General features: G+C 45.9%; 1 protein-coding gene across 10 annotated transcripts in view; it reads right to left on the bottom strand.

The window, feature by feature from the left end:
• Nucleotides 1-14,180, bottom strand: part of C4H12orf40 (chromosome 4 C12orf40 homolog) — a 160,016-nt gene that overhangs the window by 15,930 nt on the left and 129,906 nt on the right. For all 10 annotated transcript variants that reach the window (XM_056573666.1, XM_056573667.1, XM_056573658.1 and 7 more), the window contains one exon: nucleotides 5,493-5,556. In XM_056573666.1, the coding sequence (XP_056429641.1) occupies nucleotides 5,493-5,556 (64 nt within the window). The remainder of the gene's footprint in view (nucleotides 1-5,492; nucleotides 5,557-14,180) is intronic.

Raw genomic sequence — 14,180 nt, forward strand, 5'->3', positions numbered from 1 at the left:
TGGCCTTCACGGCTGCCGCTAACAGGACCCAGGACATCCATGCAAAAGCGAATGGAAACTGGAGCAGGGTGCCTAAGTCATCGGACTCTTGATAAGAGAGTGAGCGGAACAATGAGATGTGGAGGCAGGCATCCTTGATGTCCACCGAGGAACAAAAATTCCCCATGAACCAGGGACGCCAGCACCGATCGAAGAGACTCCATTCGGGATGGGAAGCAGAAGATGCTGGCTGAGATACTCGAGAACCAAGATTGGGCGAACAGAAACTCCTTTCTTGGGGACCACAAAGAGGTTGGAATAAGCCTCGAAAACGTTCCCCTGAAGGAACCGGGACAATGAATGTGCGTAGGCATCATGGAAGAGTAAAAGGCGACAAACCACCCGAGAAAGGTCGGTGGGTGGGGGCGACCCATCAGATCGAGGTGCCTGATGGGGCCGCAAAACGGCCTGAACGGATAGCCGACCTCCGGAAGGGACAGGTCCGGAAGGAGGAAGCCCTCTTCCCGTGAAAGGTGCCCAGCTGGACCCTTTGTTGGTACCCTGTGGTGGCACCAAAGATCCGCAGAACCAGAAGGAGGACTTATGACGGAAAGCGGTTCTGTGAGCCGTATCCAGAGGTAATAAAGAACTCTTCCACCTGACGTCTCACTTCCTGAAGGTGGCGTCCACATTCCAGGCTTTAAGCCACATGGAGGGACGGTGGCTACCCGGTAGCTTGTGGTAAAGGCAGCACAGTGGCTGCGCATGGAACAGAAAATCTCCAGCTGCGGAGCATCGGGAGCTAGATTAAATAAATCCTCCAGAGGGATCTTGAAGGCTACTCTGGCGGAGTTGGGAGACCATACTGAAAGGGCCCTTGACCCCCAGGCTGAAGCAAAAGCAGGAAGATCCTGCTGTCTCAAGGCAAAGTTTGCCAAAGTCTCCACCTTCATGTCGGCTGCATCTTGAAGGCAGCTGCATCAGCCAAAGGCAAACTCTCCCTTCTGGGCCTTGTTGTGCGCCCCCAGAGCACTTTTCGCCCACATATGGAGTATCTCTGTACTTGGGAGAAATTGCGTTACAAATTTTGGGGGGCATTTTTCCCTTTTACCTCTTGTGAAAATGAAAAGTTTAGGGTAACACCAGCATGTTAGTGTAAAAATTTTATTTTTTTATACTAACATGCTGGTGTAGACCCCAACTGTTCCTTTTCATAAGGGGTAAAAAGAGAAAAAGCCCCCCAAAATTTGTTAGGCAATTTCTCCCGAGTACGGCTATACCCCATATGTGACCCTATTCTGTTGCCTTAAAATACGACAGGGCTCCAAATTGAGAGCGCCATGCGCATTTGAGGCCTGAATTAGGGACTTGCATAGGGGTGGACATAGGGGTATTCTACACCAGTGATTCCCAAACAGGGTGCCTCCAGCTGTTGTAAAACTCCCAGCATGCTTGGACAGTCAATTGCTGTCCAGAAATGCTGGGAGTTTTTGTTTTGCAACAGCTGGAGGCTCCATCTTAGAGACACTGCCGTACAATACGTTTTTCATTTTTATTGGGGAAGGGGGTGGTGGGGGGGGGGGGGCAGTGTATGTGTGTATATGTAGTGTTTTACTCTTTATTTTATGTTAGTGTAGTGTAGGGTTTTTAGGTTACATTCACACTGGAGGCGGATTACACAGAGTCTCCCGCTAGGAGTTTGAGCTGCGGTGGAAAATTTGCAGCAGCTCAAATTTGAAGCGGGGAACTCACTGTAATCTGCCGCCAGTGTGAATGTAGCCTGTACATTCACATGGGAGGGGGGTCAAAACTACAACTCCCAGCATGCACTGACAGACCATGCATGCTGGGAGTTGTAGTTTTGCAACAGCTGGAGGCACACTGGTTGGAAAACCTTGAGTTAGGTTCTATGACCTAACTCAGTATTTTCCAACCAGTGTGCCTCCAGCTGTTGCAAAACTAGAACTCCCAGCATGTACTGATTGCGGAAGGGCATGCTGGGAGATATAGGTTTGCAATGGCTGGAGGCACGCAAGTACAACTCCCAGCATGCCAAGACAGCCTTATGCTGTTCCTGAATGCTGGGAGGTGTAGTTTTGCAAGATTTAGAGGGGTTCAGGTTGTAAATCACTGTCCAGTGGTCTCAAAACTGTGGCCCTCCAGATGTTGCAAAACTACAACTCTCAGCATGCCCAGACAGCAAACTGCTGTCTGGTCATGCTGAAAGTTGTAGTTTTGCAACATCTGGAGGGCTACAGTTTGAGACCACTTAGTGATCTACAACCTGAACCCCTCTAAATATTGCAAAACTACAAGTCCCCGCATGCCCACACAGCAAACGGCTGTCTGGGCATGCCGGGAGTTGTAGTTTTGAACATCTGGGGGGCCACGGTTTAGAGACCACTGTAAACTGTGGCCCTCCGGATGTTGCTAGGCAACAATTCACCTAGCAGGACCCGGAAGTATTGCTGCCGCCGCCGCCGCACGTGGGGGAGGATCGCGCTCGGGGATCCAGGTAAGGGACCTTCGGCGCCGACCTTCCCTGGACAGTTCCCCCGTTTTGCCCAGACACCGATAGGTGGACAAAGCGGGGGAACCGAACTTTAACCCCCCCTCCCCCGGTCTGCTATCGGTCGGTCGCTCGGCCGACCAATAGCAGGGATAGGAGGGGTGGCACCCCTGCCACCAAACTCCTATCCCTTCAGGGTGATCGAGGGTGTCTCGGACAACCCCGATCCCTCTTATTTTCCGGGTCACCAGTGACCCGTATGACCCGGAATCGCGCAGATCGCAGGTCTGAATTGACCTGCGATTTGCGCCCATCGCGGTCATGGGGGGGGGGGTCTCAGGACCCCCTTCGGCGATGTGCCGGGATGCCTGCTGTTAGATAACAGCAGTCATCCCAGCCCGATCACCGCTACCGGTGACGCGCCGCTCCCAGAACCCCGCGACGTACATGTACGTCGCTGCGCACTAAGTGACACTTCGCGGCGCCGTACATATACGTTGCTCGTCGTGAAGGGGTTAACGAAAAGTCATCAAACACCTGTGGGGTGTTAAGGCTCACTGGACCCCTTGTTACGTGCCTTGAGGGGTGTAGTTTGCAAAATAGCATGCCATGTGTTTTTTTTTTTTTTTTTTTTTTTTGCTGTTCTGGCACCATAGGGGCTTCCTAAATGTGACATGCCCCCAAAAACCATTTCAGAAAAACTCACTCTCCAAAATCCCATTGTCCCTTCCCTTCTGTGCACGCCGAACACTTGACATACACGAGGTATTTTCTTACTCGAGAGAAATTGGGTTACACATTTTAGGAAGATTTCTCTCCTTTTACCCCTTGTAAAAATTCAATAACTGGGTCTACAAGAACATGCCAGTGTAAAAAATAAAGATTTAGAATTTTCTCCTTCAATTTGCTGCTATTCCTGTGAAACACTTAAAGGGTTAAACCTTTTGAATGTCATTTTGAATACTTTCAGGGGTGCAGTTTTTATAATGGGGTCATTTGTGGGGTATTTCTAATATGAAGGCCCTTCAAATCCACTTCAAAACAGAACTGGTCCCTGAAAAATTTCGATTTTGAAAATTTTGTGAAAAATTTGAAAATTGCTGTTATACTGATGTCTTCCAAAAGTAAAAACATGTCAACTTTATGATGGAAACATAAAGTAGACATATTGTATATGTGAATCAATATATAATTTATTTGGAATATTCATTTTCCTTATAAGCAGAGAGCTTCAAAGTTAAAAAAATGAAAAATGCTCAATTTTTTCATACAATTTTTTAATTTTTCAAAATTTTACCACAAAATTTTACCACTAACATAAAGTAGAATATGTCATGGAAAAACAATCTCTGAATCAGAATGAAAGGTAAAAGCATCTCAGAGTTATTAATACTTAATGTGACAGTGGTCAGATGTGCAAAAAAATGGCCGGGTCCTACAGTGAAAATTGGCTGGGTCCTTAACGGGTTAAATGGGAAAAGGGGGGCGATTCAAACCCTTATTAGGGAAGGGATAAATGATCTTTATTCTATTTTCTTTCACTTTTTTTTTGCAATGTTATATAGTTCCCATAGGGGGCTATAACACTGCACACACTGATCTTTTACATTGATCAATGGTTTCTCATAGGAAACCATTGATCAAGGATTCTGCCGCTTGACTGCTCATGCCTGGATCTCAGGCACTGAGCAGTCATTCGGCAATCAGACAACAGGAGGCAAGGTAAGGAACCCTCCTGCTGTCCTACAGCTGTTCAGGATGGCGCGATTTCACCGCTGCGATCCCGATCAGCCCGCTGAGCTAGCCGGGGGTAGTTTAGTTTCACTTTAGACGTGGCGATCAACTTTGAACGCCGCGTCTAAAGGGCTAATAGCGCACGGCACCACGATCAGTGCTGCGTGCTATTAGCCACAGGTCCCGGCCTTTGCTAAGTGCCAGGCCCGACCCGCGTGCGGAAATGTCCGAATTATAAAAATATATTGTTAATTAAACCACACGGTCAATGGCGTACGCGCAAAAAAATTCCAACGTACAAAATAGTGTATTTTTGGTCACTTTCTATAATCATGAAAAAGTGAATACAAAGCGATCAAAAATCGATCAATACAAAAATGGTACCGCTAAAAAATTCACATCACGGCGCAAAAAAACAACGTGGCCCCGCGTTACAGAACGGAAGCGGACTCTGGACGTACTGGTACGTCCTTGGTCCTTAAGGGGTTAATTCTTTGTGCATCTGATCCTTTGGAATCACTGCCATTTGGGTGCGGGTGGGGAGGGTCTACCAGAACTGTTTGTTCTGTATGTTGTATGTATGTATGTTGTTCAGTTAACTGAAAATGTATAAAAATATGTAAAAAAAAAAAAAAAAATATGGGATACTCCACTCCTAGCCATCTTATTCCCTATCCAAAGAATAGGAGATAATATGTCTTATCAGAATGCTGGATTCAGGTGGCTGTGACGTCACACTCCCTTTATTCATGTCTATGGGGGGGGGGGGGGGGAAGTAGCGGCGGTAAGTGACACTGATCTAAAGGTTTATCCTGTCTTGGCAGACTGTACCAGTAGCTAAGTCACACCAACCACGGAGGCCTAGGGCAGCCATGACAACAAATCATGCAAATTCCATCCAGCCACTGCACCACCTCTGACGTGATCAGAATGTTTTTTAAATGCTGCTGTCAGCAGCATTTAAATAGTTAAAAGCTAACAACGGAGACTGCTCTGTGCCGGCTATTAGTGGCAACTGTCTGCGGCCTAATGCAACAGGCGCTGGGTATGGAGCAGGCTCTGACCCACCAATGGCCAAACCCATGGATTTCAGCAGGATGTACCAATTAAATAATATGTATCTAATGTGTACAGAAGGATCAGGCATGCAGGGGCATTCAGCTGAAAACAACTGTATGGTTAAAAAACTTTAGTTTTCAGGTGCATGGTCCTAAAATCACACATACTCTACTTATTGTCAACCTGCCAATATGTGCAAACATAAAACTACCTGTTTGGTAATGCTCTGTAAATTCTGATCTGTCCTGCACTCGAATGCTTCAGCCTGTAATGATCTAGAAGAAAAAAAAAAAAAGTTACAAACAAGAAGTCACCTAGATATACAACAATGGTATAATTTTGTTAAAATAAACCCTGCCTTAAATTGGTTTTCTAAAAAAAAACAAAAAAAAAAAAAAAACAGTTCAACAGGCTGTCACTTTTCACACCAAAAAATGTGATCATATATGACAAGACAGAAAAATTATTTTTCAAATAAAAGTATACATTTTATTGAATAACAATCATGACAAAAACATATATAAAATACATGTAGTGGTACAACAACATACTCTGGTAGAAGAGTGGAGGATAGGGGCATACACATATGTTATGCACTGAAAAAGCAGAGGGCCATATATTGGGTCTGTACATAAGCCTGGAATACCACATAAGCCTAAGTGTATAGAAAGTGATATATAAATGCACAAACTAGCAGCGGGTATTCCACTAATATGTACATAAATACTGTAACATAGGAATAATGACAGGGTAATGACCACGCAAATCCTAGGCAGTACTGAAAAGACCTCAAAAAAGAAGGAAAAAAACAACACAGTTGTGAAAATCATGCACCCTAGAGAGCTATGCCACTTACCTCCTACCACAAACGAGTTTTGGCAACATGGCTTCATCAGGGGGTGACAGGAAGTCACTTATTAAAAAGGTAAAGAAACCAGGAGAGAAAAAGGGCGCCTTATACTTCAGTAACATATTGAACCACTTTTTGCAACAGTCTCTAACATAATTTTGAGGAAAATTAAGTCCTTCCCATAAAGCCCTATATGTTCCTTATTTTTGACCGGGACTGAATTTGTCAAGAAGTTGGCCATTTCAACTTTTAAGCTCTCTATGTGTGACAAGTAACCAATATTTGGAGATAACTTTAACCCCTTAGGGGCTCAACATTTTTGAACTTTTGTTTTTTCCTTTACCTTCAATTTTGCACCTACAAACTAGTGCTGGGTGGTATGACAAAAAATGCATATCACTGCATTTTTGTAAGTTATGGTATTTAACGTTATTACACCACCCCCCACGCTGGGAAACTAATCATATATGTCCCGCGTGCGCTGCTCCCCCCGTCGTCCTGTGAGCCGCCGGCGCTTTAAGGGAATTGTTGTGTGCCACGGTGCTGGAAAAGATTAATAAAGGACATCTGTACTGACTAATTTTACATATTCCTGTGCCCGGGATGTAAAAATAAACAAAATAAACTTTGACTCACCTTCCTACGTTCCCCCGTTGCTCCGGCATTCGGCCTCACTATTCTCTGCTGCAATCTTCATGCTGCTTCCTGGGGACGGGAACGTCACAGAGACGTCTGCGTATCACCGGCCGCAGTGATGTCCTGCCTCGGCCGGTAATAAGCTGAGCGCACTGTCATGTAAGGAGCCGGCCAGCTCCTTACATGACATGACAGGCTGAGCGCACTGTCATGTAAGGAGCCGGCTTCTGTTTCTACGCAGTGCATTTTTCGGTAAAAATGACACCTTATCTTTATTCTGTAGGTCCATACGAATAAAATGATACCCTACTTGTATAGGTTTGAATTTTGTTTTACTTCTGGTAAAAATCATAACTACATGCACAAAATTAATGTTTAAAAATGTCCTATTTTAACCCATATAACTTTTTTATATTTCCGCATAAGGGGTGGTATGAGGGCTCATTTATTGCGCTGTGTTCTGAAATTTTTTATCGGTACCATTTTTTTTTTTTGATCAGACTTTTTGATTGCTTTTTTTATAGTATAAAAAGTGGGTTTTGAATTTTTTTATGTGTACGCCATTGACCGTGCGGTTTAATTAACAATATGTTTTTATAGTTCGGACATTTACGCACGCGGCAATAACACATATGTTTATTAGGGAAGGGGTTAAATCACATGTATTAACTTTTTTTTCTGCAATGTTTTAGCCCCCATAGGGGAATACAACATGCATTACATTGAATGCAGGCACTCGACTGCTCCTGCCAGGATCTCAGGCACAGAGCAGTCATTTGGCGATCGAACAGCAAGAAGGCAGGTAGGGACCCTCCTCGTATCCTAACAGCTGATCGGGACACCGCGGTGGTCCCGTCTAGCCCGACAGAGACTAGTTTCACACCGGACATCACCGTGATCGGTAATGTCCGGTATTAGCGACGTGTCCCGGCTTTTGTTATAGAACTGGAGCGGGAGAAGGATGTACAGGACATACAGGTACGCCCTGCGTCCCTAAGAGGTTTAACCCCTTAAGGACCAGGCACGTATGAGTACGTCCCTGCGCCCTGGGTCTTAAGGACTCATATGTCCTGGAGAATTTTGCATCCCGCCGCGCGCCGGGCGGGTTGCGAAACCGGACACCTGCGGAAATCATTCAGCAGACGTCCGAGGCAAACACCGAGGGGGGTCCCGGGACCCCCACGTCGACGATCGCCGCAGATCATCCGCGAAATCGCGCGGGCGATCTGCAGTGATTCCGGTCATTCGGGTCAGTGGTGACCCGATGACCCGGAACTAGATGGTGATCGGCGGTGTACGATACACCGCCAATCACCTGCGGTTGTTGGGGAGAGGTGACAATACTGTCACCTCCCCAACAACGCTACTATTGGCCGGCGATCCTCTGACCAATAGTAGCGCGGCAGAGGAGGGGTTAACGGTCCCTTCCCGCTGCTGCACCCGCTCTCTGTGTTCAGTCAGCGGCTGCAGCAGTGAGAAGACTGTGGATCCCCCCTTGGAGCTCCGGAGCCCCCTCACCAGCCTTAGAATAAGGACAGCGGATTGCAGGGACAGGTAGGAGTTAATAAAGTTTAAAAAGTTTTTTAAAAAAGTAAAAAAAATTAAAATAAAAAAGTCCCCCCCGACCCCCTAATAGGTCACCAAGGGTCCTATTAGGGGTTCAGGGAGCTGCGTGCGCCACCCCCTTTTTTTTTGGGGGGGGGGGGGGCGCAGTTTTTTTTTTTTCTATTACTGTTGTACACTTTTTACAAGCACCACACACTACATACTTCACCGCCATGCCTTAGCCACTATAATGTCATGAATTGTAAGCAGACTCCAACCCATCACATGATAGTATGTAATGGGATGGAAAGGTGTAAACTAATACTTTTTCGGCAGCGGAGGCTTACGCTTTTTTAGCCTCCGACTCCGAATCTACCAGTGAGGACGAGGAAGATCCTACATTTTTGTGTTCTTCCTCATCATCCTCATCATTTAGTAGTGATGATGAGTCCCCTGTACGGCGGCGGAGACTCTGCCAGGCGAGGCCACGCACCCCCCATGAGAGTGACCCAGTGGCCGACACTAGTACGAGTGGCAATGCCGCTCGTAATAGGAGTCCGGCCCCCCAGACAAGTGCACCGGAGCCCCCTTCCGATGACCCTGTCTGGAGCCCCTCCAGAGGGTTATCAGCCACGGATTCCTGAGTTTGTTGGCGGCTCAGGAATCCGGATCGACCATGCTGGCTTCACTGATCTGGACTTTTATCAGACCCCGCTTTACAGTATGGCGGTTCGAGGCCATTCGGAAATGCCTGCATTATGCAGATAATGCGGCATGTCTGCCCCGAGGTGATCCCGCCCATGACCGGCTTTACAAAGTGAGGCCGGTCATCGATCACTTTGGGGCCAAATTATTGGAGGCCTACATACCGCTCAGGGACCTCTCTGTAGATGAGTCTCATCAGTTTTAAGGGGAGACTCATTCCCTCAAAGCGGGCGCGGTATGGCGTGAAGCTCTATAAACTTTGTGAGAGTACCTCCGGGTACACTTGCAAGTTTATAGTGTATGAAAGACGAGATTCCCGTATTGAACCCCCAGAGTGTCCCCCCACTCTGGGCGTTAGCGGGAAACTTGTTTGGGACCTTGTGCACCCATTGCTGGATAAGGGTTTCCACGTATACGTGGATAACTTTTATACCAGCATCCTTCTGTTCAAATCCCTTTCCGCCAGACCCATGTCTGCTTGTGGGACCATGCGGAAGAACCAGAAAGGCCTCCTCAAATTTGGTCCAGACGCCTATCCCCAAGGGTGAGTTCCATGCCCTCACCCATGATAACCTGTTGTTGGTGAAGTATAAGGATAAGAGGGATGTCCTTATGCTCATCACTATTCATGTGAACGGCAGCACCCCTGTCCCTGTTCGAGGTACCGTGGAACCGGTCCTCAAGCCCGATTGTATTCTGGACTACAATCGGTATATGGGGGGAGTTTATCTCTCCGATCAAGTCCTAAAGCCATATAACGCCATGCGGAAAACACGGGCATGGTACAAAAAAGTTGCGGTCTACTTGGTACAGGTTGCCATGTACAACGCTTTTGTACTATCCCAGTACGCTGGCAACACAGGGACAATCCTCCAGTACCAAGAAGAAGTCCTAAGGTTCCTGATCTTTGGCGACCGGGAAAGATCAAGCCGGAATTCCCAAGGGTCTGGAGTTATAGACGCCAGGATCGTCCCAGGCCAACACTTTCCTGGTGTGATCCCCCACAGTGGAAAGAAGGGAGGAACCCAGAAAAGATGCAGAGTGTGTGGCAGGAGGGGGATACGGAAGGACACCACGTATCAGTGCGACACTTGCCCAGATAATCCGGGCCTCTGCATAGGCTGCTTCAGGGAGTATCACACTTCCATGGAGCCCTACATTTTCCCTTTTCAGTTTAATTTTCCATAATTTGATCAATGTACCAAGTCCAGAGTACATTCCAAATTGTTAACCTCCTAAAACCACTAAATTGCCCAAAAAAAACTGAAAAAAAAAATACCTGGGGGTGTTTTTTCAAAAATGGGTCATAGGTTCACTGAGTAACTATCATCAGGGACTTTTTTATGTTGCCTCAAATGCGCAGCGCTCTCTCTCCACCTGAGCGGGTGCGCATTTGAGGCAACAGGTTAGGGACGGCCACACACATCACATTCCCAGAATGATGACTCAGAGCATAGGGTTTGGGGTGGGCATATTTTTTTAGTTTTGGCTATGCTCTGGGTCATCATTCTGGGAATATATCCTTTTTTTATTATAATTTATAATTTTCTGGCCCACTGTACCCCATATTACGGGCCTCTGTACCCCACCTGTATACCCCAGTTACGGCCCGTTGTCCTCCATAGTGTTCCCCTATTTTAGGGCTCAGTGCTCCCCCCATTAACGCTCCTTGAGGGGGGGTCCACATCCTCTGCTATGAAAAGCTCAAGGCCCCTGACTGACCTCATGCCTATACCAAGACCTGGTGTGCACCAGCGGAGCCAAAATCATCCAAAAATTTGGTATGTCCTTACCCCAAAGAAATGTATTTACAAATTGTGGGGCGTCTTTTTTTTTTTTTTTTTTAACATATGCAAGAGTCGTGAAATCCCTGTAGGGTATTAAGGCTTACTTTACCCCTTATTACGTTCCTCAAGGGGTCAAGTTTCCAAAATGGTATGTCATGTGTTTTTTTTTTTGCTGTCCTGGCACCATAGGGCTTCCTAAATGCGACATATCTCCCCCCATTTCAGCAAAATTTGCAAATGTGACTCCTTCTCTTCTGAGCATTGTAGCGCTCCCGTAGTGCATTTGACGTCCACTTATGGGGAACTTCCATACTCCGAAGAGATGGGATTACAAATTTTGGGGGTATTTTCTGCTATTAACCCTTACAAAAATGTGAAATTTGGGGGGAAACACATTTTAGTGGAAATTTTTATTTTATTTTTACATATGCAAAAGTCGTGAAACCCATGTGGGGTATTAAGGCTCACTTTATTCCTTGTTATGTTCCTCAAGGGGTCTAGTTTCCAAAATGGTATGCCATGTGGGGAGTTTTTTGCTGTCCTGGCACCATAGGGGCTTCCTAAATGCGACATGCCCCCCGAGCAAAATTTGCTCTTCAGGTCAACTTATGGGGTACCTCCATACTCAGAAGAGATGGGGTTACAAATTTTGGGGGTATTTTCTGCTATTAACTCTTGCAAAAATTAGAAATTTGGGGGGAAACACATTTTGGTGAAAAAAAATATATTTTTCTTTACATATGCAAAAGTCGTAAAACACCTGTGGGGTATTAAGGCTCACTTAATTCCTTGTTATGTTCCTCAAGGGGTCTAGTTTCCAAAATGGTATGCCATGTGTTTTTTTTTTTTTTTTTGCTGTTCTGGCACCATAGGGGCTTCCGAAATACAACATGCCCCCCAAAAACCATTTCAGAAAAACGTACTCTCCAAAATCCCCTTGTCGCTCCTTTGCGTCTGAGCCCTCTACTGCGCCCGCCGAACACTTTATATAGACATATGAGGTATGTGCTTACTCGAGAGAAATTGGGCTACAAATACAAGTATACATTTTCTCCTTTTACCCCTTGTAAAAATAAAAAAATTGGGTCTACAAGAACATGCGAGTGTAAAAAATGAAGATTGTGAATTTTCTCCTTCACTTTGCTGCTATTCCTGTGAAACACCAAAAGAGTTAAAACGCTGACTGAATGTCATTTTGAATACTTTGGGGGGGGGGTGCAGTTTTTATAATGGGGTCTTTTATGGTGTATTTCTAATATGAAGACTCTTCAAATCCACTTCAAACCTAAACTGGTCCCTGAAAAATAGCGAGTTTGATAATTTTGTGAAAAATTTAAAAATTGCTGCTGAACTTTGAAGCCCTCTGGTGTCTTCCAAAAGTAAAAACATGTCAATTTTATGATTCAAACATAAAGTAGACATATTGTATATGTGAATCAAAAAAAAAAAAATGATTTGGAATATCCATTTTCCTTACAAGCAGAGAGCTTCAAAGCTAGAAAAATGCAAAATTTTCAATTTTTTCATCACATTTTGGGATTTTTCACCAAGAAAGGATGCAAGTTACCACAAAAATTTTACCACCATGTTAAAAGCAGAATATGTCACGAAAAAACAATCTTGGAATCAGAATGATAACTAAAAGCATTCCAGAGTTATTAATGTTTAAAGTGACAGTGGTCAGATGTTCAAAAAACGCTCTGGTCCTAAGGTGTAAAATGGCCTGGTCCTTAAGGGGTTAAGGAGTACTTCAGGATCTGAAAACTTATCCCCTATCCTAAGACCCCTGCAATCTCCCATACGGGGCCCCAGCAGTCTGCAGAAAGAGGGCGAGTCTACCACCATACGAAGCTGCGGCTGACTCGCCTCCTCAATGCAGCACTATGGCACAGCTCTCCCATAGCGCTGTATTTAGGATATGGGATACGTTTTCAGATCCTCGAGTACTCCTTTAAATTGTGAGATAACCCCTTTAATGGGGGGGGGGGGGGAGGAAGGGGGCAGTAAAGCGATCTTTACTGCTGCCTTTCTAGTGGTTGCCAAACTACAATTCCATGCAAGCCCAGACAGCCAAAAGCTGTCTGGGCATGCTGGGAATTAGAGATGAGCGAACTTACAGTAGATTCGATTCATCACAAACTTCTCGGCTCGGCAGTTGCTGACTTTTCCTGCATAAATTAGTTCAGCTTTCCGGTGCTCTGGTGGGCTGGAAAAGGTGGATACAGTCCTAGGAAAGAGTCTCCTAGGACTGTATCCACCTTTTCCAGCCCATCGGAGCACCGGAAAGCTGAACTAATTTATGCAGGAAAAGTCATCAACTGCTGAGCCGAGAAGTTCGTGACGAATTGAATTTACTGTAAGTTCGCTCATCTCTACTGGGAATTAGTTTTGTAGTTTTGCAACATCTGGAGGGTCACAGTTTGGAGACCACTATTACAGTGGTGCCCAAACGGTGGCCCTCCAGATGTTGCCAAACTACAACTCTCAGCATGCCTAGACTGCCCAGGCATGCTGGGAGTTGTAGTCCTGTAACATCTGTCCCTTCAGATTTTGCAATTTTCTAAATTGCTGCTATACTTTGAAGCCCTCTAATTTTTTCAAAAAGTTAAAAATATGTCCATTTTATGATGCCAACATAAAGTACCGTATATACTCGAGTATAAGCAGAGTTTTTCAGCACGATTTTTCGTGCTGAAAACACCCCCCCTCGGCTTATACTCGAGTGAACTCTCCGCCCTCAGTGGTCTTCAACCTGCGGACCTCCAGATGTTACAAAACTACAACTCCCAGCAAGCCCGGGCAGCCATCGGCTGTCCGGGCTTGCTGGGAGTTGTAGTTTTGAAACCTCTGGAGGTCCGCAGGTTTAAGACCACTGCGGCCTTCGACATCATCCAGCCCCCCCCCCCCCCTCACCCCCTTTAGTTTTGTACTCCGCTCGGTGGGACGTTAGGGTGCGCTGGGCTGGGCCGGTGCTGCAGGACTGTCCGGTGGGGAGGTCAGGGGATGATGAAGGGGGGGTGGGATGATGACAAGGGGATGATTAGGGGTGTGTGGGATGAGGACAAGGGGATGATGAAGGGGGGTGTGGGATGATGACAAGGGGATGACAGGCGGTGATGATGAAGGTGGGATGATGACAGGTTGATGATGATGAGGGTGTTAATGACGGGGGTCTGGATGATGACAGGGGGGGATGATGTATTTCCCACCCTAGGCTTATACTCGAGTCAATAACTTTTCCTGGGGTTTTGGGGTGAAATTAGGGGCCTCGGCTTATATTCGGGTCAGCTTATACTCGAGTATATACGGTAGACATATTGTATTTGTGAATCAATATAACATTTATTTTGAATATCCATTTTCCTTACAAGCAGAG

This window comes from Hyla sarda, chromosome 4, assembly GCF_029499605.1.
Source record: "Hyla sarda isolate aHylSar1 chromosome 4, aHylSar1.hap1, whole genome shotgun sequence".
Classification (NCBI taxonomy): Eukaryota; Metazoa; Chordata; class Amphibia; order Anura; family Hylidae; genus Hyla; species Hyla sarda.